Source organism: Prunus avium, chromosome 2 (assembly GCF_965620075.1).
Source record: "Prunus avium chromosome 2, drPruAviu1.hap1.1, whole genome shotgun sequence".
Lineage (NCBI taxonomy): Eukaryota > Viridiplantae > Streptophyta > Magnoliopsida > Rosales > Rosaceae > Prunus > Prunus avium.
The window spans coordinates 43457278-43480803 of NC_142285.1; the positions used below are offsets into that span (position 1 = coordinate 43457278).

The window sequence follows — 23526 nt, forward strand, 5'->3', positions numbered from 1 at the left end:
TTATTTACAACATGAGTCATTATAAAATAATGTTTTTCCAGTGTGCAATTTTAAATATGCATATAAACTATTAATTAATTAATTATAATCACCTTCATATTTTCCATAGAATTTTAGTAATCTAAAGTATACGTAAAGCCTTTTGAAACGATTACAAGGTCTAACTGGTCATTCAAAAGGGGAACACACCGAAAACATTTGTCGGTTAATAGAAACATAGTTTCCTTAAAATTAATCAAAATCCGTTAACTGTCTTGGCACAATAAAAAAGACACTCCAAATATTATCCAAATTGACAAGAGTTCCAGTCTAAAGTGAATTACCTTTTGTTATGGGGGAAAAAAGTGTAAAGTGAAAATGTTTTATTTACCGCGGAGGCTCGGAGCCAGACCTAGTGGGTTGGGTAGGCTCGGAAAGAACAAGGAGGCGGCCTTACAAAAACAGAAAAAAAACAAAACCCTTTCGATGTGTTTATCTAATTAAATGATCTTTCTATCTGAGTATTTGCAGCGGGGCCCACCATGAGCGGCTGTCGCGTGCCGCATAGGGCATTGTACACGTGGCATAATTACGAATTCTGAGCTGTCCTATCACTTAAAAACAGTGAGCATGAGGTAGGACTTGGTAAATTTAGCGTCCCTGTGGTCCCCACACACCCCTTTCTCTCTCTAGGACTAAAACACCCACCACCACCATACTCCTCTCTCTCTCTCTAAAAACCTGTCTCTGTTTTCTCTATAAAACACCGCTCTGCCTCTTCTTAGAGAACCCAAAAGCGAAGGGCCGACTCACATATTTGCTGGTGCGCTGCAACTCTACCCTGCCCCCTGCCTCCCTCCCTCCCTCCCTCCCTCAGTTTTCTCTCACTTTCTCGCTCATTTTCCGGGAAAATCGAGATCAAGAACTAGCGAGGCATAGGAAATACCGGCCAATCTGTTGACCTTTTCTCCTTCAACTTCCAAATTTTTCTTCCTCCAAAACTCAGTCTACAATATTTTTACCACCCATCGTAAATCGCGTCCCCCCAAACGTCGTCGTCCCTCCGCTGAAGATCTCACCTTTGCCTGAAAGCCTGAGTTTCTTCTCTAATCTGGATCTAAATCCCGTATCAGTCTCCAAAACAAACTCTTAAGGACTCAGATTCCTCCTATAAGAAAAAGCACTACAGATTCAACAAAATCATTATTATTATTAAATATTAAATATTATTTTATATACACGCACACATAATCAGAAGAATCAAATCCGATTTTCTGATTTTCTGAATAATGTTGGCGAGCTCTGGTTCCGTTGTTCAACTCCGAACCAAACCTTCCCTCGCATCTCAGCTCAATGCCACGCCGATAGCGAGGCTCGGGAGCAGAGCCGCCGCATGCTCGCCTACCAGGAAATCCACCAAGGCTTTGGCCAACAAGTTCTTCGGGACCCGATTGCGGCCCGCCGGATCCGAGAAGCTCCACTTATGGCGATCCGACGGTCCCGGCCGCTCGCCCAAGCTTCGGGTCGTCGTCCGCTCCTTACTCTCCGCCGTTCCTCAGAAACCCCTCGGCCTATACGACCCGTCGTTCGATAAGGATTCGTGTGGGGTTGGTTTCGTCGCTGAATTGTCCGGCGAAGGCAGCCGCAAAACGGTAGGCGTCGTATAAATTACTAATACGCACGTGCATGTAATATGCGAGATTTTGGGGATTGATTTGATGTGTGTGGTTGTATGGTATTGCAGATTACGGATGCTTTGGAAATGTTGGTGCGCATGGCACACAGAGGAGCTTGCGGGTGTGAAACGAATACTGGTGATGGAGCTGGGATTCTCGTCGGTCTTCCTCACGACTTCTACAAGGAGGTATATTATCTTTAATTTTAAGATGAATAGATTTTTCTATTTCGAATTTGGTTTTCGTGATGTATTTTTGAGTTATTCGTATTTTATTTTGTTTTGACGGATTTTAATGAGTTTTTTTTTTCTTTTTGTTCCCATACATAAAAGGTGCTCGCTAGTTTTCGGTGAAAAAAAATATTTTTTTTTGGAAGCTAATAAGGAAAAAGAAACGTTTGTTAAATATGAGATCTCTTAATATTTCAGTGTTTTTAATTTTGTTTTTCCGGATGAAAATAGTTTGCTTTATAGTTGGGAAAATATCCACTTGGATTTCTGCCTACGTAGATACAGTTGGTCACCAAGTTCTGTTTATTTTGGCTCTGACTGTTGCGTTTGCTGTTTCTCAGGTTGCCAAGGATGTTGGATTTGAGCTTCCACCGGCAGGGGAATATGCTGTTGGAATGTTCTTCTTGCCCACATCCGACAGTCGAAGAGAAGAAAGCAAAAATGTATTTACAAAGGTAATTTCACGATTCCATTGTTTGCTATTAGGACATTGTCGAACTCATATGTCCATATTCATTGCTTAGCCAAAAGAAAGAAAAAGACAGGATCACATCATAATTTGTTATTGAGCAGTTACACATCTGTCCAAAATGTTTTCTGGTGCACAACAGAAGACAATGCTTGATCTTTTGAAATCAAATAGATTTTTGCAGCGACATCTTAATCTTGCATGTCTATATGTTGTTTGGTGGACCTCTTTTCTTATCATTTGGTGTTAATCGCTATGTCTACTTGTGATGTTGAAGTCTGGTAGTGGAATTCATGGGAATATTGCTCATATATTTGCAGGTTGCAGAGTCTCTTGGACATACTGTTCTTGGATGGCGATCTGTTCCGACAGATAACTCAGACTTGGGGAAGTCTGCTTTGCAGACAGAACCTGTTATTGAGCAAGTGTTTCTTACCCCAACTCAAAGGTCAAAACTTGACCTCGAGCGACAGGTATATGTTCTAATCCAGATGTAATCTGGAGTTGTTTAGAGAAACAAATGGCTGGAGAAATGAGTAGCTTAATTCCCTATGTACCTAATACTATGTTTATGATACTTTTTTGCATTTCCTTCTTTCCAGATGTACATACTCAGAAGGATTTCAATGGTTGCCATCCGAGCTGCATTAAACCTTGAACATGGTGGTGCTAAAGACTTCTATATATGTTCCCTTTCCTCAAGGTTTGTTCTTCAGATATCTAGCATATTTTGTTTTTCTTTCCAACAAGTTTTATTATTTATGTGATCATATTTTGATTCTTTCTGTTACTTCGTTTTATGTAGGACTGTTGTTTACAAAGGTCAGCTGAAGCCCATTCAGCTGAAGGATTACTATTTTGCAGATCTTGGCAATGAAAGGTTTACGAGCTACATGGCCCTGGTAAATATATAATCCATTCACTTTCTTTCTTTCTCCACTAACTCAATACTCCACAAACAGCATGGGAACAACCAGTAACTGAAGAGATGCAAGGTTGAGGAATGACTTCTGAGGCATTGAGGTTTGAATGATCTCTTAAGTTCTTCCACTCCCTTGATTACTAATTGAAATTGGATGCTGGATTGGATGCATTGGGTGAGTTGGTAAGAAACCTCATTATCAAGTAATCATGTTTGCAGAAACTTGGTGCGGTGCTCTCTATGATGAGTTGTTGAGGATGAAAATTCCACACGAGTGGTGAAAAGGAAATTGTGTTTGGTCGAAGTATAGATTAGGATTTCAATTTGTACTTGCACTGCAGTTTACTTCTGATTGGAGCGGCCTGAACACAATTTCTCGTGTGTGGTTTTAGGCTTTTAGCATCGGATTTCCATATTCTGAATAAAGAATATGGAGTTGTATATGACAATATCGGTTCTTTTGATTATTTGTGTAGGTACACTCGCGGTTCTCAACAAATACTTTTCCCAGCTGGGATCGTGCTCAGCCTATGCGTGTCATTGGCCACAATGGAGAAATCAACACCCTTAAAGGAAATGTTAACTGGTATGTTTTTGAGTATATAGTTTTGTCATCCGTAAGTGGTAGGAGTTGGTTTTGTAACATATGTACCTTTTTTGCGTGAATTTAATAGCCTGTTGACTTTACCATTTTAAGAGGACTTTATAGCATGCTGAACTTGTAAGTAAGCACGCATGCTCATTCATTTGATGAGTTGAGTGCCTCATCAATGTTTGATGACTCGAGATGAGTTTCTGGTTAAGTATCACTTGCTTCTCCCTCAGGTTTAACAATTTTAAAATAAAGTTTCTGACATTCTTATAAAATACACTCAGGATGAAGGCGCGCGAGGGACTGCTTAAGTGTAAGGAACTTGGTCTATCAAGAAATGAGTTAAAGAAGCTGTTACCTATTGTGGATGCCAGTTCTTCCGATTCAGGTAAATTTAGAAAATTTGAGTTAGCATGTGCATGCATTGCTACATTATTGTAAATACGTGGATAAATCAGTATATGCTTTCTTGCCGGATGTTGGTAGCATAATTTTTGTTTTTATTTTAAAGTTTGTATCTAATTTGTGCAAATTTGACTTTTGCATTATGTAGGAGCTTTTGATGGTGTCCTTGAGTTTCTGGTTCAAGCTGGCAGAAGCCTTCCTGAAGCTATGATGATGATGATTCCTGAAGCATGGCAAAATGACAAGAACATGGATCCTCATAGGAAAGCGCTGTATGAATATTTCTCATCTCTCATGGAGCCATGGGATGGGCCAGCTCTTATATCATGTAATATATATTGGATTTTTTTTTTTGATTTGCTTGGAAATACATTTGCATTAGTTCTGCTGTGTACATTCGTCTTAACAAATACTTGTTGCAGTTACTGATGGTCGCTATTTGGGAGCTACACTGGATCGTAATGGACTTCGGCCTGGTCGATTTTATGTTACCCACAGTGGACGAGTTATTATGGCCAGTGAAGTTGGTGTAGTAGACATTCCTCCAGAAGATGTCAGTAGGAAAGGAAGACTTAATCCTGGAATGATGCTTTTGGTGGATTTTGAGAATCATATTGTTGTAGATGATGAAGCTTTGAAGCAGCAATACTCGTTGGCAAGGCCATACAGGGAGTGGCTTGAAAGGCAAAAGATTGAGCTCAAGGACATAGTAGCTTCTGTTCAAGAATCTGACAGGGTCCCTCCATCCATTGCGGGAGTTATTCCTGTAATTTGACTTAACCATTTATGCCAAGTAGCCTTTTTCGTTTTTCTTTAGGTATTATTTTGTTGTCGATTCTTACTTTGATATATCATTTGTGACTTCTAGGCATCTACTGATGATGAAAACATGGAAAACATGGGAATCCATGGTTTATTGGCACCATTGAAAGCTTTTGGGTATGTGATGTTTATCCTATGGTCCTACCTATGTTTTAGCCTTCTTGACTATCATATAATTGATATATTTACCGTCTGTGCAGCTATACAGTTGAATCCCTGGAAATGTTGTTGCTTCCCATGGCAAAAGATGGTGTAGAGGCTCTTGGGTCAATGGGAAATGATACCCCATTGGCTGTTATGTCTAACAGAGAAAAGCTTACATTTGAGTATTTCAAGCAAATGTTTGCTCAAGTAACAAACCCTCCAATTGATCCCATCCGAGAGAAGGTAGTCACTTCTATGGAATGCATGATTGGTCCGGAGGGTGATCTGACTGAAACCACTGAAGAACAATGTCATCGTCTCTCACTCAAAGGTTCTCTTTTAACCATAGAAGAAATGGAAGCAATAAAAAAAATGAACTATAGAGGTTGGCGTTGCAAAGTTCTTGATATAACTTATTCCAAGGAACGTGGTAGGGAAGGATTGGAGGAGACCTTGGATAGAATCTGTGCTGAAGCACATGAAGCAATTAAGAAGGGATATACCACACTCGTTCTTTCAGACAGAGGTATTGTCCTTGTCATTTATATTACCTTAAGTTGAAAATAATGAGTACTTTATTGAAAACTATGTCATATTTAATTGTCGCTCCTTCAATGTGTAGCCTTCTCCCCAAAGCGTGTTGCTGTAAGCTCCCTTTTAGCTGTTGGTTCTGTTCATCAACACCTAGTTAAAAATCTTGAACGCACAAGAGTAGGGTTGATAATTGAATCTGCTGAGCCACGTGAAGTACACCATTTCTGTACACTAGTTGGTTTTGGTGCAGATGCTATCTGCCCATACTTGGCTATAGAAGCCATTTGGAGACTGCAGGTTGACGGAAAGATCCCACCAAAAGCTAATGGTGTAATATACTCAAAGGATGAACTGGTTAAAAAGTACTTCAAAGCAAGCAACTATGGAATGATGAAGGTTCTTGCCAAGATGGGGATATCCACTTTAGCCTCTTACAAGGGTGCACAGATTTTTGAAGCTTTGGGTCTTTCATCAGAAGTAATTGAGAGGTGCTTTGCAGGAACCCCTAGTAGAGTTGAGGGTGCAACATTTGAGATGCTTGCTCGCGATGAACTTCATATGCACGAGTTGGCATTTCCATCTCGAACTTTTCCTCCAGGAAGTGCAGAAGCAGTTGCACTGCCAAATCCTGGGGATTATCATTGGAGAAAAGGTGGTGAGGTTCACCTAAATGATCCCTTCGCTATTTCAAAACTTCAAGAGGCTGCTAGAACTAACAGTGTGGCTGCATATAAAGAATACTCGAAGTTCATTCATGAATTAAACAAAGCCTGCAATCTCCGGGGTCTTCTGAAATTTAAAAGCACAGAGCAGAAGATTCACTTGGATGAAGTGGAACCTGCCAGTGAGATTGTAAAACGGTTCTGCACTGGTGCTATGAGTTATGGATCAATATCATTGGAGGCACACACCACACTGGCCATGGCTATGAACAGAATTGGAGGAAAGTCAAATACAGGTTTGCTTCTTAAATCTTTGTTAGCGTTGTTTTTTTCTATCATCTCACACTGTTGCATTATTATATTAACTGCTATTGAATTATATTGCTTTTTCTTAAAGGTGAGGGAGGTGAGCAGCCATCTCGTATGGAGCCACTTCCAGATGGTTCAAGAAACCCAAAGAGGAGTGCAATTAAGCAGGTTGCTAGTGGCAGATTTGGAGTTTCAAGTTACTATCTTACTAATGCTGATGAACTGCAGATAAAAATGGCTCAGGTATATATAGTTGTGATACAAATCTAAATGCTAATGTCTGGTGCACTATTCCTGTTAATTGATACCTAACTGAATTTTAACTGAATTTATTTGTTGCACAGGGGGCCAAGCCTGGTGAAGGAGGTGAGCTTCCTGGGCACAAGGTTATTGGAGACATTGCTGTTACAAGGAATTCTACTGCTGGTGTGGGTCTCATCAGTCCACCTCCTCATCATGATATCTACTCGATTGAAGACCTTGCTCAATTAATTCATGATCTTAAGGTATGTTCCCTTGTTGTATTCGCTGTTTCCGTGCTCCCACTCCCCTGTTTCACTCCCATTACTAAATGCATGTTTTATTTGGATCATAATTCTATTTCATTGATCTGCAGAATGCTAACCCGGCAGCTCGAATTAGCGTAAAGTTAGTATCTGAAGTAGGTGTGGGAGTAGTTGCTAGTGGAGTTGTGAAGGGGCATGCTGACCATGTGTTAATCTCTGGACATGATGGAGGCACAGGGGCCTCTAGATGGACGGGTATTAAGAATGCTGGGCTTCCATGGGAACTTGGTTTGGCTGAGACACATCAAACCTTGGTTGCTAATGATCTTCGCGGTCGCACAACTCTTCAGACAGATGGCCAACTAAAAACTGGAAGAGATGTTGCCATAGCCGCACTTCTTGGTGCAGAAGAGTTTGGTTTCAGCACAGCACCCCTCATAACTCTTGGCTGCATTATGATGCGGAAGTGCCATAAGAATACCTGTCCTGTTGGCATTGCAACCCAAGATCCAGTACTTCGTGAGAAGTTTGCAGGAGAACCAGAACATGTCATTAATTTTTTCTTTATGGTAGCAGAAGAATTGAGAGAAATAATGTCACAGCTTGGTTTCCGTACTTTAAATGAGATGGTTGGTCGTTCAGATATGCTTGAAGTCGATAAAGAAGTGACTAGAAACAATGAAAAGCTTGATAACATTGATCTATCCTTATTACTTAGACCTGCAGCAGACCTTCGGCCTGACGCTGCACAATATTGTGTCCAGAAACAAGATCATGGTTTGGACATGGCTCTTGACCACAAACTAATTTCTCTGTCCAAGGCTGCTATTGAAAAGTCTCTTCCTGTATACTTTGAAACAACTATTTGCAATGTGAATCGTGCTGTTGGGACAATGCTTAGCCATGAGGTGACCAAACGTTACAACAGGGAAGGGCTTCCTGCTGACACTATCCATATAAAATTCAATGGAAGTGCAGGACAAAGTCTTGGAGCATTCCTGTGCCCGGGTATCATTCTTGAGCTTGAAGGTGACAGCAATGATTATGTTGGAAAAGGATTGTCAGGTGGAAAGATTGTAGTTTATCCTCCCAAGAAAAGCAAGTTTGATCCGAAAGAAAATATTGTGATCGGTAATGTTGCTCTTTATGGTGCAACTAGTGGAGAGGCATACTTCAATGGAATGGCAGCAGAAAGATTCTGTGTTCGCAATTCTGGGGCTAGGGCAGTTGTTGAAGGTGTTGGGGATCATGGTTGTGAATACATGACGGGTGGCACTGTTGTGGTGCTTGGGAAAACTGGCAGGAACTTTGCTGCTGGTATGAGTGGTGGTATTGCCTACATTCTTGATGTGGATGGACAATTTCGGTCCCGATGCAATCTCGAGCTTGTAGATCTTGATAAACTTGAAGAAGAAGATGTGATGACCCTTAAAATGATGATACAGCAGCATCAACGGCACACAAACAGCTTGCTGGCCAGTCAAGTACTGGCTGATTTTGGCAATCTTTTGCCTAAGTTTATCAAGGTTATCCCAAGAGAGTACAAGCGTGTTCTTGCAAATATGAAAGACGAAGCCTCCAAACAGGATGCTGTTGATGAAGCTGAGCAAGACGAACCAGAGTTAATTGAGAAAGATGCTTTTGAAGAACTTAAGAAGTTGGCAGCTGCATCATCATTAAATGGGAAATCCAATCAGGTAATTGAACTTTTTACTCTTAAATTTGAGAACTTCTGCCTCCTCCCCCCCTCCTCTCTATGTTTTTAACTTTTGGTTTCCTTCCGGTTGCTTTTCTCACTCACTATGCTACTACTGTCATTAATATGTGGAACCTCAATTCTCTGATCTTTGTGTAGTATTGACATGGTTTCCTGTTGGCACAATTGAAGAAAGTCTTCATATCATTACAAGCCCACTTGGGTCACATTTGTACACAAAAATATTGATTTGATTATTTGGATTTTGCTTTCTGGTAAGCACTACGGATTGCATAATCTAAAAAGGTTCTAATATGAGAGTTATATTTGCAGACGGTAGAAGATTCTGAAATATTGAAGAGGCCTTCTCAGGTCAGCGATGCTGTCAAACATCGCGGTTTTATTTCTTATGAGCGTGAGGGCGTTCAATATAGGGATCCTAATGTTCGGATGAATGACTGGAAGGAAGTTATGGAGGAAACTAAACCTGGACCACTATTAAAGACTCAGTCAGCCCGTTGCATGGACTGTGGCACTCCTTTCTGCCATCAGGTAGGAACTTGTATCTTTTTTTGACCCATTTTGCTAGTTATCAAGCATTATCTAGTTACGGATACACTGTCTCTACTAATTCTGATCTTTCAAATAAAATTGCAGGAGAACTCTGGATGTCCTCTTGGTAACAAAATACCCGAGTTCAATGAGTTGGTGTACCAGAATAGGTGGCATGAAGCATTAGAGAGACTTCTAGAGACAAATAACTTCCCTGAGTTTACCGGTCGAGTTTGCCCGGCACCTTGTGAAGGTTCCTGTGTTCTGGGTATTATTGAGAATCCTGTATCTATCAAAAGCATCGAATGTGCCATCATAGACAAGGCTTTTGAGGAAGGTTGGATGGTTCCACGACCTCCTCTCAAGAGAACTGGGTATACTTTTCTTCTCAGCCTAAGAGCGATGCTATCTTGGATTGTCTTGTCAGAATATGTTGAGTTATTTTTCATTTTGTAGATTCTCTATGCATGAATCATCAGTTTGATATGTTTATAATTACAGGAAAAGGGTTGCCATTGTTGGAAGCGGACCAGCTGGTCTAGCTGCTGCTGATCAACTAAACAGATTAGGCCATATGGTGACTGTGTATGAGCGTGCTGATAGAATTGGAGGGCTCATGATGTATGGAGTTCCTAATATGAAGGCTGACAAAGTGGATATAGTTCAACGGCGGGTTAACCTTATGGCTGAGGAAGGTGTCAACTTTGTGGTTAATGCTAGTGTTGGAAATGATCCTTTGTACTCGCTTGATCGCCTTCGAGAGGAGAATAATGCCATTATTTTAGCAGTAGGAGCAACAAGACCAAGGTAACTTATAATTGTGTAATGTTGTTGTGTCTAAGGTATTATTTGAATATGGTTAACAGTAGTGAATTTTTTTTAAAATTCATTTTTTTGTGCAGGGACCTTCCTGTACCAGGGCGAGAGTTGTCAGGTGTTCATTTTGCTATGGATTTCCTTAACGCAAACACCAAAAGCTTACTAGATAGCAATCTTCAGGATGGTAACTATATTTCTGCTAAGGGCAAGAAAGTTGTGGTAATTGGTGGAGGTGACACTGGCACTGATTGCATAGGAACATCCGTTAGACATGGCTGTAGTAGCATCATAAATTTGGAGCTTCTCCCTCAGCCACCACGAACAAGGGCTCCAGGAAACCCTTGGCCACAGGTTGGATTTTTGTGAATTTTTGTCTGGTTTTTCTTGGGATCCATTTGTGATTTCCTTGGCATGTCAATTTCATTGTTTGTGGTTCTCTGCATGCACGTTAGGTTATGAAATGTCATGAAGTTGGATTGCTTGCTTTAAATAGAAGAAATGCCATTGAGTTTAGTCATGTGTTTCCTTAGATGTCTCGCCTATTTATTTTCTTTATTTTGGGTTTGCAGTGGCCTCGTGTATTCCGTGTAGATTACGGGCACCAAGAAGTTGCAGCTAAGTTTGGCAAAGATCCAAGATCTTATGAGGTGCTTACTAAGAGATTTGTGGGAGATGAGAATGGGGCTGTGAAAGGACTTGAGCTGGTTCGTGTCAAATGGGAGAAGGATGCTACTGGGAAGTTCCAATTCAAGGAAATCGAGGGCTCTGAGGAGATCATTGAGGTTGACCTAGTCCTACTAGCAATGGGTTTCCTTGGACCTGAGGCGGTTAGTATCTTCAATTGCTATTCCACTGGTTCAAGTTGCTTAAAAGTTCAAATACATTATGTAAAATATTTATCATGTTTTTTCTTCTTCTTCTCACTGGTTACTTTGTGTTTGGTTTGGCAGAAGGTAGCAGAGAAGTTGGGGTTGGAGCGTGACAATCGCTCAAACTACAAGGCGGAGTATGGTCGGTTCTCAACCAATGTGGATGGGGTATTTGCAGCTGGGGACTGCCGGCGTGGTCAATCCCTGGTGGTGTGGGCAATCTCAGAGGGGCGGCAAGCTGCTGCACAGGTTGACAAATACCTCTCCATTGAGGAAGAAGAAGACCACACCATTAGCAATGGGAGCCATGAAAATATTTTGAAGAGGCATCAAGATCTTAGCAAGAGGAGCACAGGTAGTAGCAAACACACAGTGATGACATAGATGACATGATCATCAAGATTTTCACTAAAGAACCAAGACAGCAGCAAGCAAATACAGTGACAGCGACACAGAAACATATGGCTTGTTTCAATTTTGGAAGGAAGTTTCAAGATTGATTAGCCTCATGGGTGAACCACTTTGTTCGTGATGCGATGGAGCTGAGGCCAGAAGGGACAGCAGAAGCAGGAGGTGGCTTCACTTTGGGGGCAACAAAGCCTTTCTATTCTGGCATAATGAAAGTAGTTTTTTCAGCGGAGCCTGGGTATAGGTTTTAGAGTATTTCTTTGTTTATAGTTTTACCCGGGTCTTTTTTGCGTGGTTGTTTTAAAGGAATAATGTACAGTTTTGGTTCTTCACCAATTATTTAAGATTATATATATGATGGGGAATTATTATTATGTTTAAGAGCAGAAAATCAACCAAACTGGCGCTCACAGAACATCAATCGAATTGCAATGCATCAAAGGCCAACAAGTTTTTTTGTGCATATCTTAATAACAAGACATGAAGAAGACATCATCTTTCTCTGCAACCCAACAACACTCCCAACTTGTCATTTTGAAACACCGTGTTTCTCCATTGTCTCCTCCATCATCAAATTCAAATTCAAATGCATCCACCCAACTGCAAAATAAACAAAGAAAGTCAACATAACCCAACTTTTCGATTTCTCAAATACTAGTACCTCTTGTGTCTGTGGATATATGTATAAAATTTTGCTCTCACTAGAATGGCTTCTATTTCCTTGGCCAAGACAGGTGTACGTTCTGGCTGAAGAGAAGCTTTCCCTCCCGCTGCAGTGTTTTTGGGTGGTGCTGGGACATCTGACCCTAGACTTTCAGTTTCATGCTGAGCTTGTGAACAAGTAGAACCTAAACACACACATTATCGACAATTTATCATAATGCCAATGAAAAGAAACACAACACAACCAAAAGTTAGCACAACAGATCCATACACTGTATCTGTATTCCTATAAATGCCATGCTAAGGTTCTATTTGAATGGATGGATCCCAAAATCCATGGATTTAGATGACATTATAAGATAAAATTGTTTGCATACGTATGAACTGATACAGGAGGCTAAGATAATCATAAGAAATATAATACCAAGTTTTATTTGACAAAGGGCAAATAATGTCAAGAACATGAAAAACAGAGTGAGAAGACATGTCACACTGAAACAAGTATGCATAGAAAGTGATACATACCTGAGGTTGATGATTCTGGGTGTCTTTGTGGGAATTTAATGCGTGCAATTCTCTTCAAAATATGCCCTTCCCCACCCATTTTCCTTTTTTTTCTTCTCTCTCTTCTCTCTACTTAAATTAAACTTGTCTCCCAGTTTTGTGTTTGGGTCTTATAATAAGAACTTATATCTATCCACCACATGTTGGAATTTCTTGGTTGGTCTTCATTTATTATTTGATAAATTTAATTATCTTCGGACGATCTTTTTGGGTTTCTGGACCACCTGCCATTAGAAGAAGCCCATTTGGGCCCAATAGGGGTGGCCCAATCTAATTTAGACAACCACCACGTGGCTTCACAACTCCACGACACGACGCCGTTTGGTTGCCACAACAATAGCATTCCCTCCCTGCCTTGTCTTCTCTCACTTCTATTTCCTTTTTTCTTGCAGAGAAGAAGAAAGAAGAAAAAAGAACGAACGAACCAAGGAACAAACGAACGAAAGAAAAGATGGCGATCAATCTAGGCCGTCTATTCTCATCAACGACCGTTCTCTCAACCCCTAGTAGAGCCGAGCCTCTAACTCGTGCCGCCATCAACTCAGTGAGTCGACTCTTGTGTTCATCGGCTACGCAATCTCAATCCCAGCACGAAAACCCCAGCAAGGAACAAAGAGAGCCCACCGACGAAAAACTTGAAAGCACTGAAAATCAAGCTGATGACGGCGAAGAAGAAGAAGATGATGATGAAGACGATGGGTATATGAATAAAGAGACGGGTGAGATCGGCGGGCCCAAAGGGCCAGAGCCCACCCGATTCGGCGATTGGGAGCGAAACGGTCGGTGCTCTGATTTTTGAGTTTCTTTGGGGGTCCAGATTTGATGAAATAATAATTGCAATATGTTATGCAAATTTTGTTACTTTTATGGATGGTTTAATTGTTTAGTGAAATGGTTGTTTTTAAGTTTGAAATAAAATTAATATTCGTAATCGAAATCTTTGGTTATTCGCTTTGATTCGCTGGGTTTGTTTTGCTTCGGCACCGAAAATGAAACCCAGAAGAAGAAACTTGTAAAGTGCCGTTGCCTGAGTTAGGTTTGGGCTTGATGAGTCTATACACGGTTGGGGCTTTGGGCTATGGTTCTGTACACCTATAACATTGGTCCTTAGATGAGACCGTATCGTGAGCCTGAAACAAAATTGAAACTGGACCTGCAGCAATGCCTGCCTCCTTTAAGTTATGTTATTTTTGTGGTGAAAAAAACTCAACGAAAAGAGTTGAAGTGGGTTTGCGAACTGGGTTTTGTCAGTTTAGAAGAAAATGAATTCTTTTGGTCAGAAGCAAAAGCAATTGTTTTGGAGACCGAGAATGAGAATCAATCAATATCAACCCCACACCACAACGAGAATGAGAAAGCAATAGCAAATGTTGACATTTTCTGTAAGAAAGGATAAGTTTAATTGTAATGTTGACATGCAATTTGCATACTATTGACCCGTTTGATAATTATTTCAATTTTAATTTCTCTTCGATCGGTTTATATTAAACAATCATTCATGATCATGATTCATCTATAAATAAATATCTTCCTTCTCTTTTCTTTTTTGTGTGTGTTTTTGTCATCATAAATTGATTATGATTATTGACCACGTGTAGCCTACAAGTGACTACTTTGAACAGGTCTTACCAACAACAGGATTGCTACAGACAGACAGACAGTTGGCCAATGCCCAAATTTCACACAAGTGGGCCCCGTATTTTTGGATAAACAACAACCGTTGATTTTTCCGAATGATCAATCAATTTTGACATAAACCAGCAAACGGATTGCGGGGTGCCATATACGTTCATCAATGCAACTTGGCCCCTGGCTATCTCTATTTATTCTCTAATATTATAATACTTTGATTTGAATAGCTGACCATATCAATCTGTTCATGAATCATGCCTCAGGATGACGCAAAATAGGTTGAAGATTGTTGCTTAGTGGTTTGACAATCAAAGTTATGACCACATCTCTCCCAACTGTGCATTTGTGGAAGATTTACTCCTAAACTCGTAACAGCCTACTTTGTATTGTTATTTTTCTCGGCATACAAAACATGTTTATTTATAAGATAAATTTTAACGTTTGTCGTTTATATACATCGTATATAGCTAAGTTGTTCGGAAAAATTAAAAATATCGATTTGCAACTGATGGGATGGCACAGTAAGTTGTGCTTGGGTGCTCCATGCAATAGGATTGAATCGTTATTCTCTCTAGTAGTAGTGGAGCATGTCAATTCCAAATGTCACATATCACAAATGGCAGCAGCCATTATCTACCAGAATATTAATATATGTTGTAGAAATCAATAATTCAAGCCGTAATTGGTTTTAAATTCAGGATAGTATTAGTATGCCAAGTTGAAATGTCAAATATCATAATCCCTGCAGCCATTTAGGCCTAACTCACTCTCTCTCTCTCTCTCTCTCTCTCTCTCTCTCTTATCTTTAATATATGTGACAAAAAACAACAATACAAGTTTTTGTTTTTTGGTTTGAAATTAAAAGCCATCTTGTAATTTCCACATGAATTGAACAGGTCTTACTAGCTAGCAAGATTGCTGCAGTGAGATAGATAATGCCCACAAATTCCACTCACAATCAATATATCTCCGCCTTTCCCTTTGATGGCTGATTGGCCTTCCATTTTTATATAGTTTAGTAAACAAAAGTGAATGAAGACTTGGCCTTTATTCTATAAAGTCAAACATGATATAATGCGATATATACATTTGGAATTGCAAGTCTAGCAATTGTGTCCCTGCTATTCCAATTTCCAATTTTCCAAGTAGCAAAAAAATGAATATTTTCATAGCCATCTTCTCCTCCTTTCTCTTCTTCTTGTCATTCTCATACCTTGCAAGCAGCAGCTCAGAAAATTGCTTGCAGGAGGATGTTTGCTTCAAGGGCGAGCCAAACATTAAATTCCCGTTTGGGATAACAAAAAGCCAGCCACAGTCATGTACATATCCGGGGTTTGAACTATCCTGTGACATCACCAATCAAACAATCCTCAACTTCCCATATTCCGGAGATTTCACTATCCAAGGCATAGACTATGCGGAACAACAAATATGGATCAACGATCCAAACAACTGCCTCCCGCAGCGAATTCTGACGCTCAACCTCACGGGCTCTCCATTTCACGGCGTGACAAACGAAAGCTTCACGTTCTTCAATTGCTCGTTGGATTATTTGAAGTACAAACTCAACCCAATTGCTTGCCTGAGCGGTTCTACGTACACAGTTTTTGCTACCACTTCTACCAAGGTGATTGATTATTTGTCGTCTTCGTCCACATGCAATCGAACTGGTACCTTTGTTGTTCCGGTTGACGTTCCGTTGTACGACGAGGTTATGTCGTCGGACCTGACTGATCATCTCCGGCTGACGTGGGACATGCCCGGGTGCGGCAGGTGCGCGGCGCGTGGTGGCCAGTGTGGGTTCAAGACCAATTCAAGTCACCAAGTTGTTTGCTCAAACCTTCCTCAACGAGGTAACATTAATACCATATATAACTTCAATATTACACGCTCCTAATCTCCTAATCTCATGAATAAGTTGTTGCTGAGTTCATGTTTGGTGTTTCGAGTTATAGTTTTAGTGGTAAAACATTTATTTCCAACATCTACAGTTGGAGTTGGAGTCTTTGCTTATGAGAATCTTATGAAATTTCATGTCAAGTTTGTGCTCAAAGTAATTGTCGAGATTGATTCACATGTTGTTTGATGGAATCATGGAACAGTAGCAAAATGATAAACGAGTTGAATGGAAAGAATATAATGTTTGTAAGTAAGCATACAAACTTCTCTGAATTGACATTTAGGTGATATTTATGTACTAATTTAATGGGTCTAGTCAACAATATTAATCTGGTTTTAATTTACTAAGCAAACCAAATGCGCCCAAAGTTGATTTCTGGAGTAATTAGAGCATCTACAATCATGCTGTCTATTTTTTAGTTAAAATTTAGCTAAAAACCTATAAAAATTATTTTAGAAGCTCTCTGTAAAATTTTAACTCCAATAGTTTAGGGAGTCATAAATGCTATAACTCTTTTTTAATTGGTCCATCTTTATTATAAAAAAAATATATTAATATAAAAAATTGTAGCATTAATTAAAGGTTTAAAATACTCATAAAATATTCCTCCTTAAAATTTGTCCTAAGAGATGGTTTAAGGAGCCCATTATAAATGCTCTTAGAGCTTTCGGTTCGTCCTCTATTGAAGTGCGCTCAACGCTTTCCACACTGCAATCATGTTCCATCATATCATAGCTTTCGTTGTGGTTGACTTTTTTTTGGGTCAACACACTTTACCACAGATGTCAATCATGGTTTAATCTTTTTCCACCAAGTACTTAATTTGTGCTTCAATATCGGTTCAACTTGCATGCACGTCACTAAACTCTGTTTTCACTTTCTAATCTAATGTAAATCCGAATTGCTAATTCAGGAATTCCAAGGAGCGCCCGGTATGCCATTACTGTGGGTGTTGGAGTGCCAGCAATCTCGTGCATTTTGGGGCTTTTATGTTGTGTCTGTAGTAAGGTCAAGTCTTTCACAAGGGGACGCAGAACTCTGCCGGAATTTAATACAATAGTGGCTCCACAGCCCACTATCGTTATGGGCCTCGATAGGCCCAGGCTCGAGGCCTACCCGAAAATCATCCTTGGCGAAAGCCGGCGACTACCAAAGCCCGACGATAACACGTGCCCGATATGCTTGTCGGAGTACCGGCCAAAGGAGACATTGAAGACCATACCCAAATGCCAACATTGCTTCCATGCTGATTGCATTGATGAATGGCTTCAAATGAATGCTACCTGCCCTATTTGTAGGAATTCTCCACCATGACACCAACCACACAATGGATGTTTCATCGTATTTTTCTGCCAAGTCTTGTGCCCTTTCTTTTTCCCCAAAAATTGTACATAATTCTTTTTTTCTTTTTTCTTTTTTTGTGTGAGTGCAAGATTAAAGTTTCTTCTTAAATTGATGAACAAAAACCACAGTTCAAAGATGAAATAAACAAAACCCCATAAATATATATATTTATAGATTAAGAAAGTAAACAAATAAAATTAAAAGGAGCATTAACTCTTTTTAAAATTAATATTGATTGTAACTTCGTTTTTATTTTTCTTTAATAATTTTCAAACATACAAATAAAGGACGTGATTGAGGTGCCGAAGACCATAAGAAATTTTCAAGTCAACAATTATCTTTTTCCTTAACAGAGACATCAAAAACAAAGATTAGGATAAGATGAATACTTAATCATCAATAATTCACCAGACCTGCGTAGTCTATTGTTCGTCGTCTCTTCTGTTCCCCTTGTTTGTACCCTCTGTAGCCTCCTTTTTATTTATTAATATATCCTTTCGTTTCGATTTCATCCATACGCCGAGCTCAAGAAGAACTAAAGTTTATTCACAATCATCTTATTCTAAAACCGAACAAAAAAGTTAAGAGTGTTCCAACAACATAACATATACAATAATTCTCATTTAATTCGAAGTAGAGGCAAAAGGATTGGGAGGCATGATTAACTTGTCATCTTGTCTTTCCAACATTTCAACAACAATTTTCATGGAAGGACGGTCTAGTGGGTACCATTGGATGCACCAAAGACCCACAATTGCAAGCTTCCTTGCAATTTTAACATCTCCTTCGTCCTCAATATGGATCCGTAGGTCCTCCTGATCTTGTTCTAAAAGGTTATAGCTTCCTCTGCAACTTTAAAATTCTTTCTTCCCCCGACCATTTCAAGCAACAATGTTCCAAAACTATAGACATCCGACTTATGGGACACATGTCCAAAGTTTCTAGAGAAGACTTCGGGCGCAATGTAGCCCATGGTCCCCCTTGCTGTAGTCATGGATATTGCACTTTGATCCTTAGAGCACAACTTGGCTAGACCAAAGTCACAAACTTTTGGGGTAAAATTCTGATCCAGCAACACATTATGGGGCTTGATATCAAAATGGAGAATTTGCTGGTCACACCCCTGGTGAAGATATTCAATTCCTTTGGCTATACCTAAAGCAATATCTTGCAACTTATCCCAACCAAGGAAATTAGAATTATCATTTCTGCTCCTATGATCTGCTGCTGCTGCTGATGATGATATGAAATTTTGCAGTGAACCATTTGGTAGGAAATCATAGACAAGAGCTCGTATAAATCCGTCGGCGCAGAAGCCAACCAAGCGGACCACATTGACATGGTGGATTCGACCCATTGTTCCAACTTCATTGATGAAATCCTCCCCTGCTTTTTCATTTGAGTTGCTCAGGATTTTCACAGCAACAAGCAATTCAGAGGAAAGCTTTCCTTTGAACACTGTTCCATAGGCCCCTTGGCCCAACTTGTCCTTAAATTTGTTTGTCATCCTCTTAATATCAGCATAAGAGTATCTGCTTGGCTTGAGAGCTCTGTAATCATCCAGAAATCTTTCAATTCTTAGCTGGCTTTCTTTCTCTGTTTTGGTAGAGCTATAGACATAAGAGATTACAATCCCTGTTACTATAGCAACCACTGAAACTGCACAAATACCTGCAAAATTAAAAGAGTAAAAAAAATTAATTAATTAGTGTCTTAATTGTCTCCTTTAGAACACACATCCCCCAGCCCTCTCCAAAAAAAATAAAAAATAAAAAAGAAGCAAGACAGAAAAAGCAAAAAGCTTACACATAACTTACCTAATATCCTTAACGTTACCCTTGGACGTTTAGGACCTGTAAAAGTTGTTTACGATCGAAATAATTAGTACTTATATATGCTGATTGATCAATCCTGAATTTTTTTTTTCATGTTAGCTTAGCTAGTTCATATGCATACCTTTGAGCACGTAACATTGAGTTTCAGTGTGATTTTTTTGTGTGGAATAAAATTCATCCTTGAATCTACATGCCTTGCCCAAAGCTTCGCAACGTCGACAATCAGGTATGAACCAGAGCAGCTTCAGAATATTGGCCTGTTTGATGGTAAACAGATCTGGAACTGATGTGTAGTCAAGCACCTTGGTACAAGACACCAGGGGCATTCTACTAATGGAACATCCACCAAGCATAGCATAATAATTAGTCTGGTTATTAATATTTCCAAGGCAAGGGCTCAGTTTCGTCAGACAATCATAAGAACCGGTCGATAAATATGGTACAGATGATGGACAACTGAATAAGGTATAATTAAAGTCTTTGAATTCAAAGGGAGAAGAAGATAAATTGAGGTTAAAAATCAGCCCCGGCGGGCAACCAATTTGGTAATGTATTTCAATTTCCTGAGTTGTGTAATTAATCTTTTTAACCAAGACATGCTGCTTATCATGATTAGCTGAGGACGATGACGGCATGATCATCATCTCGAGCACAGTTTGGTTGTCATTGGTGCATGATAGATCAAAGCCCTTGTAACCACAATGGATTGGCTGCCTGCCTTTGAGTCGGAATGGGAATCGGATGGCTGGTCCGTCGTGTTTACATCTTGTTTCTGCGCAATCTCCAAGGCCTAATACTGCGCCCGCGCCATGTACCAGAACATGATGATCTACTTCTGCTACTATGAGTATGAGCAACCAGCATAAGAAATATTTTATCAAAACCATTTCTTTCTAGTAATTATGAGAAGAAAAAAAAAACTGATAATTGCATACGGGAGTTGTCTTGTCATCTGCTATGATCATTGGATTATAAATAAAGATGTAAATTGCTTTAATAAATTATAATACGTATATACCAGTAAGATCCATGGATCAGTACGTATACTACTGCTGCTTCCATGAACTTACCGATTGAAAATGGCTTTCCTGTGTTAATTAATTGTTAATCATGCATGATCACGATATGGCTGGACCTAGTTATTGTCTCATCTCATGCAGTTTTATTCCATAAATATATATTTTTTTTCTTTGAAAGAGCTTATATTAAATTGGCCATGGCAGGCTCCCCACTACTATTCCCTCACCAATATGTCTAACCGAAGTCTCCGTCTCCTGCTCCTCCTCCTCCTCCTTCTTCCTCTATTAATTCATTCACAAACGAATTCTGATTGCACCCTTTCTTGTGGTAATATCAACATAAGCTCTCCATTTCGAATAAAAGGAGATCCTCCACACTGTGGCAACCAAACGTATGAGCTATCTTGTGAGACAAATACTACTGGTACATGTATGACAATATTATACTTGTATTCAGGAAAGTATTACGTGCGGGCTATCCATTACAACAACTTCACCATCCGACTTGTGGATGCTGGTGTTGTTGATCAGAAGAAGAAGATGAAAGACAACAAGTACTTCTCCAACCCAACTCACTCTTTAACCAGCTTCAACTTTAGTTATGGAGATCCTTATACCACTTTAGAAGATAACTACAACCGAGAAGATGAAGAATTCATAGTGTCTATAGTTTCTCTCAACTGTGCAAAACCAATGAACTTTTCTGGTTTTGTTGAAACAGCTCCATGCTCCTCTTCTTCCAATATTTCCAATACTAGTAATTTAATAAGCATGTATTCTTATTTCATGGTTGGCTTGAATGACTTCATAAGCTCATTGGATCTCGGGGAGACCTGCAAAATAACACAAATGGTTATGGCCTCAAGTTCAAGATCAGATTCAGACGACTATTTGAGCTCATGTGAAGCCATACATAATCTAATAGCGCAGGGCTTCCAACTCTCATGGGTTGAAGAACGATGGTGCTTACCAAATTGCACAACATGCGTGGCCGACTTCTACGACTGCTTGGGGCGGCATGGGAGACACCAAGGTACACCTATTCTATTTTCTTTCTGACAAACAAATAAATAGAAGGAGCCTGCAGTAAGATCAATCAACTTTTCTTTTTCTTCTATTATTCAATATGCTAATATTGTTGTTTGTATACTTTTGCAATGATGTAGAAGTTTGGTACAAGAAGATCATACTGTCCATACTCTTTAAACTAGGTAAGTGTCTCTCCTTCCTCCCATATAAACCAGTTTCCATTATCATAAAACCTGAATTAGATCGAATATTTCTACATGACTTGTGTTGCAGAAAGACTTATCGCCCCTCTATATTCTTTCTTCAACCTTGATCAGCGTGACTTTATAACTTATAGCGAAATTTATCCATCTCGGCTTCTGCTCTGTTTAATCAGTTACCTCGGTAAGAGACTACTTATATATTTACATATATGTATTTTGTTTGTCTTGTTGATCGTTGAAACACAAATTCATCATATAAGCCGATTTTGAAATATTCGATTTTACAAACATGACCATATATGGCCAAACAGGACTTTACCAAGCAGCAAAGTTTTTATTTGGCTATCCCTGTCTAGCTGCGTTACTGATATACAAATGGCGAAGGAGACACTTATCCATGTACGACAATATAGAAGACTTTCTGCAGAGCAATTATAATCTCATGCCAGTGAGGTATTCTTACTCGGACATCAAAAAAATGGCCAAAGGTTTCAAGGACAAATTGGGTGAAGGAGGCTATGGCACTGTATACAAGGCAAAACTCCGTAGCGGTCATCTTGTAGCCGTCAAGATGTTGGGTAAGTCCAAAGCTAATGGCCAAGAATTTATCAACGAAGTTGCCACAATCGGAAGAATTCACCATGTTAACGTGGTGCAACTTATTGGATTTTCTGTTGAAGGTTCAAAACGTGCCCTTATATATGATTTCATGCCCAACGGATCACTTGAAAAATATATATTTTCTCAATCAGGATCGGGAGTACTTATCTCCTTAAGTTATGAGAAAATGTTTCAAATTGCGCTCGGAGTGGCTCGTGGTATTGAATATCTCCATCGAGGGTGTGAAATGCAAATTTTGCACTTTGACATCAAGCCTCATAACATTCTTCTAGATGAGAATTTTACTCCCAAAGTTTCTGATTTTGGGTTAGCAAGGCTATGCCCATTAGACAATAGCATTGTGTCTTTGACTGCGGCAAGAGGAACCATAGGATACATAGCTCCCGAGTTATTCTATAAAAACATTGGAGGTGTTTCATACAAGGCTGATGTATATAGTTTTGGAATGTTATTGATGGAAACGGCTGGAAGAAGGAAGAATTTAAATGCAAGCATAGAGCATTCGAGTCAAATCTACTTTCCGACGTGGGTTTATGACCAATTGAGTGAAGGAAACGACATAAACATGGGAGACGCCACTGAGGAGGAAAATAAAATCATAAGGAAGATGATCATAGTGGCATTGTGGTGCATACAAATGAAGCCTAACGAACGTCCTTCAATGGATAAAGTGGTAGAGATGCTTGAAGGAGAAATCGAGAGCCTCCAAATGCCTCCGAAACCCTTCTTATATCCACAAGAAACGCCATTAGAGAAAGTTGGGGAGGACACTTCAAGTAATACACCTGCATCAGAAATCTACAGCAATCAATTTTGATTGCAGGTGCAAATTGAATATTGAGTGAGTGTCTGTCAAGGCAAGGGCAACTAGTTAGTTTTGTTATTTTGTTTCATAAGATTAAGAATGAGGTTTCTCTTTCTAAAACATGGACTTGTTTTGATCCGAATCCCACAGCCCAAAAGCCCAAATTAGATGGCGCATGGCCTGGGGTTACATTTGTTTTACATCCATCCACCTATAATTGTGTCAACACAAAATCGAGAGCAAAGTCGATCGATTCGTCACTAGATTGAGATTCCTTGAAAAGGACCACAAGCACTCATTCATCATGGCCAATTTTT

The 23526-nt window shown here is 39.6% G+C and overlaps 5 protein-coding genes and 1 pseudogene across 10 annotated transcripts; 4 read left to right on the plus strand and 2 right to left on the minus strand.

Annotated features, from left to right (window-relative positions):
- The first annotated feature begins 753 nt into the window (after positions 1 to 753).
- On the plus strand, positions 754 to 11968 carry GLT1 (NADH-dependent glutamate synthase 1). 5 transcript variants are annotated; one of them, XM_021970576.2, is made up of 22 exons: positions 754 to 1631; positions 1724 to 1843; positions 2227 to 2340; positions 2675 to 2827; positions 2957 to 3057; positions 3160 to 3256; positions 3753 to 3862; positions 4153 to 4256; positions 4422 to 4601; positions 4696 to 5039; positions 5142 to 5212; positions 5296 to 5765; positions 5862 to 6731; positions 6833 to 6987; positions 7089 to 7250; positions 7361 to 8947; positions 9280 to 9498; positions 9604 to 9872; positions 10000 to 10305; positions 10401 to 10668; positions 10887 to 11144; positions 11268 to 11968. In XM_021970576.2, the coding sequence occupies exons 1-22, from the start codon at positions 1269 to 1271 to the stop codon at positions 11568 to 11570; spliced, it is 6624 nt and encodes a 2207-aa protein (XP_021826268.1). In that variant the 5' UTR covers positions 754 to 1268; the 3' UTR covers positions 11571 to 11968. The 5 variants fall into 5 exon arrangements, with proteins under 5 accessions (XP_021826268.1, XP_021826269.1, XP_021826272.1 ...); XM_021970577.2 differs by lacking the exons at positions 754 to 1631; positions 1724 to 1843; positions 2227 to 2340; positions 2675 to 2827; positions 2957 to 3057 and adding an exon at positions 3317 to 3451 and having other exon boundaries at positions 3160 to 3234; XM_021970580.2 differs by lacking the exons at positions 754 to 1631; positions 1724 to 1843; positions 2227 to 2340; positions 2675 to 2827; positions 2957 to 3057 and adding an exon at positions 3317 to 3377 and having other exon boundaries at positions 3168 to 3234.
- Positions 11969 to 11995: 27 nt separating this feature from the next.
- Positions 11996 to 13058, minus strand: LOC110767134 (uncharacterized). Its single transcript, XM_021970582.2, has 3 exons — positions 12783 to 13058; positions 12297 to 12442; positions 11996 to 12194 (listed from the first exon to the last, which is right to left on the minus strand). Exons 1-3 carry the CDS (start codon positions 12859 to 12861, stop codon positions 12177 to 12179), a joined length of 243 nt encoding a protein of 80 aa, XP_021826274.1. The 5' UTR covers positions 12862 to 13058; the 3' UTR covers positions 11996 to 12176.
- Positions 13059 to 13184: 126 nt separating this feature from the next.
- On the plus strand, positions 13185 to 13758 carry LOC110767155 (succinate dehydrogenase assembly factor). The gene has a single exon (XM_021970610.2). It carries the CDS (start codon positions 13273 to 13275, stop codon positions 13618 to 13620), a length of 348 nt encoding a protein of 115 aa, XP_021826302.1. The 5' UTR covers positions 13185 to 13272; the 3' UTR covers positions 13621 to 13758.
- A 1716-nt stretch (positions 13759 to 15474) lies between these two features.
- LOC110767144 (RING/U-box superfamily protein) lies at positions 15475 to 17764 on the plus strand. The gene is made up of 2 exons (XM_021970596.2): positions 15475 to 16306; positions 17267 to 17764. Exons 1-2 carry the CDS (start codon positions 15610 to 15612, stop codon positions 17665 to 17667), a joined length of 1098 nt encoding a protein of 365 aa, XP_021826288.1. The 5' UTR covers positions 15475 to 15609; the 3' UTR covers positions 17668 to 17764.
- Positions 17765 to 18037: 273 nt separating this feature from the next.
- Positions 18038 to 20447, minus strand: LOC110767154 (rust resistance kinase Lr10-like; annotated as a pseudogene). The gene is made up of 3 exons (XR_015833842.1): positions 19654 to 20447; positions 19515 to 19550; positions 18038 to 19368 (listed from the first exon to the last, which is right to left on the minus strand). The product of XR_015833842.1 is annotated as a rust resistance kinase Lr10-like (transcript).
- Positions 20448 to 20778: 331 nt separating this feature from the next.
- Positions 20779 to 23500, plus strand: LOC110767153 (LEAF RUST 10 DISEASE-RESISTANCE LOCUS RECEPTOR-LIKE PROTEIN KINASE-like 2.1). Its single transcript, XM_088249109.1, has 4 exons — positions 20779 to 21584; positions 21718 to 21762; positions 21854 to 21964; positions 22095 to 23500. The coding sequence occupies exons 1-4, from the start codon at positions 20783 to 20785 to the stop codon at positions 23219 to 23221; spliced, it is 2085 nt and encodes a 694-aa protein (XP_088105235.1). The 5' UTR covers positions 20779 to 20782; the 3' UTR covers positions 23222 to 23500.
- The last annotated feature ends 26 nt before the right edge of the window (positions 23501 to 23526 follow it).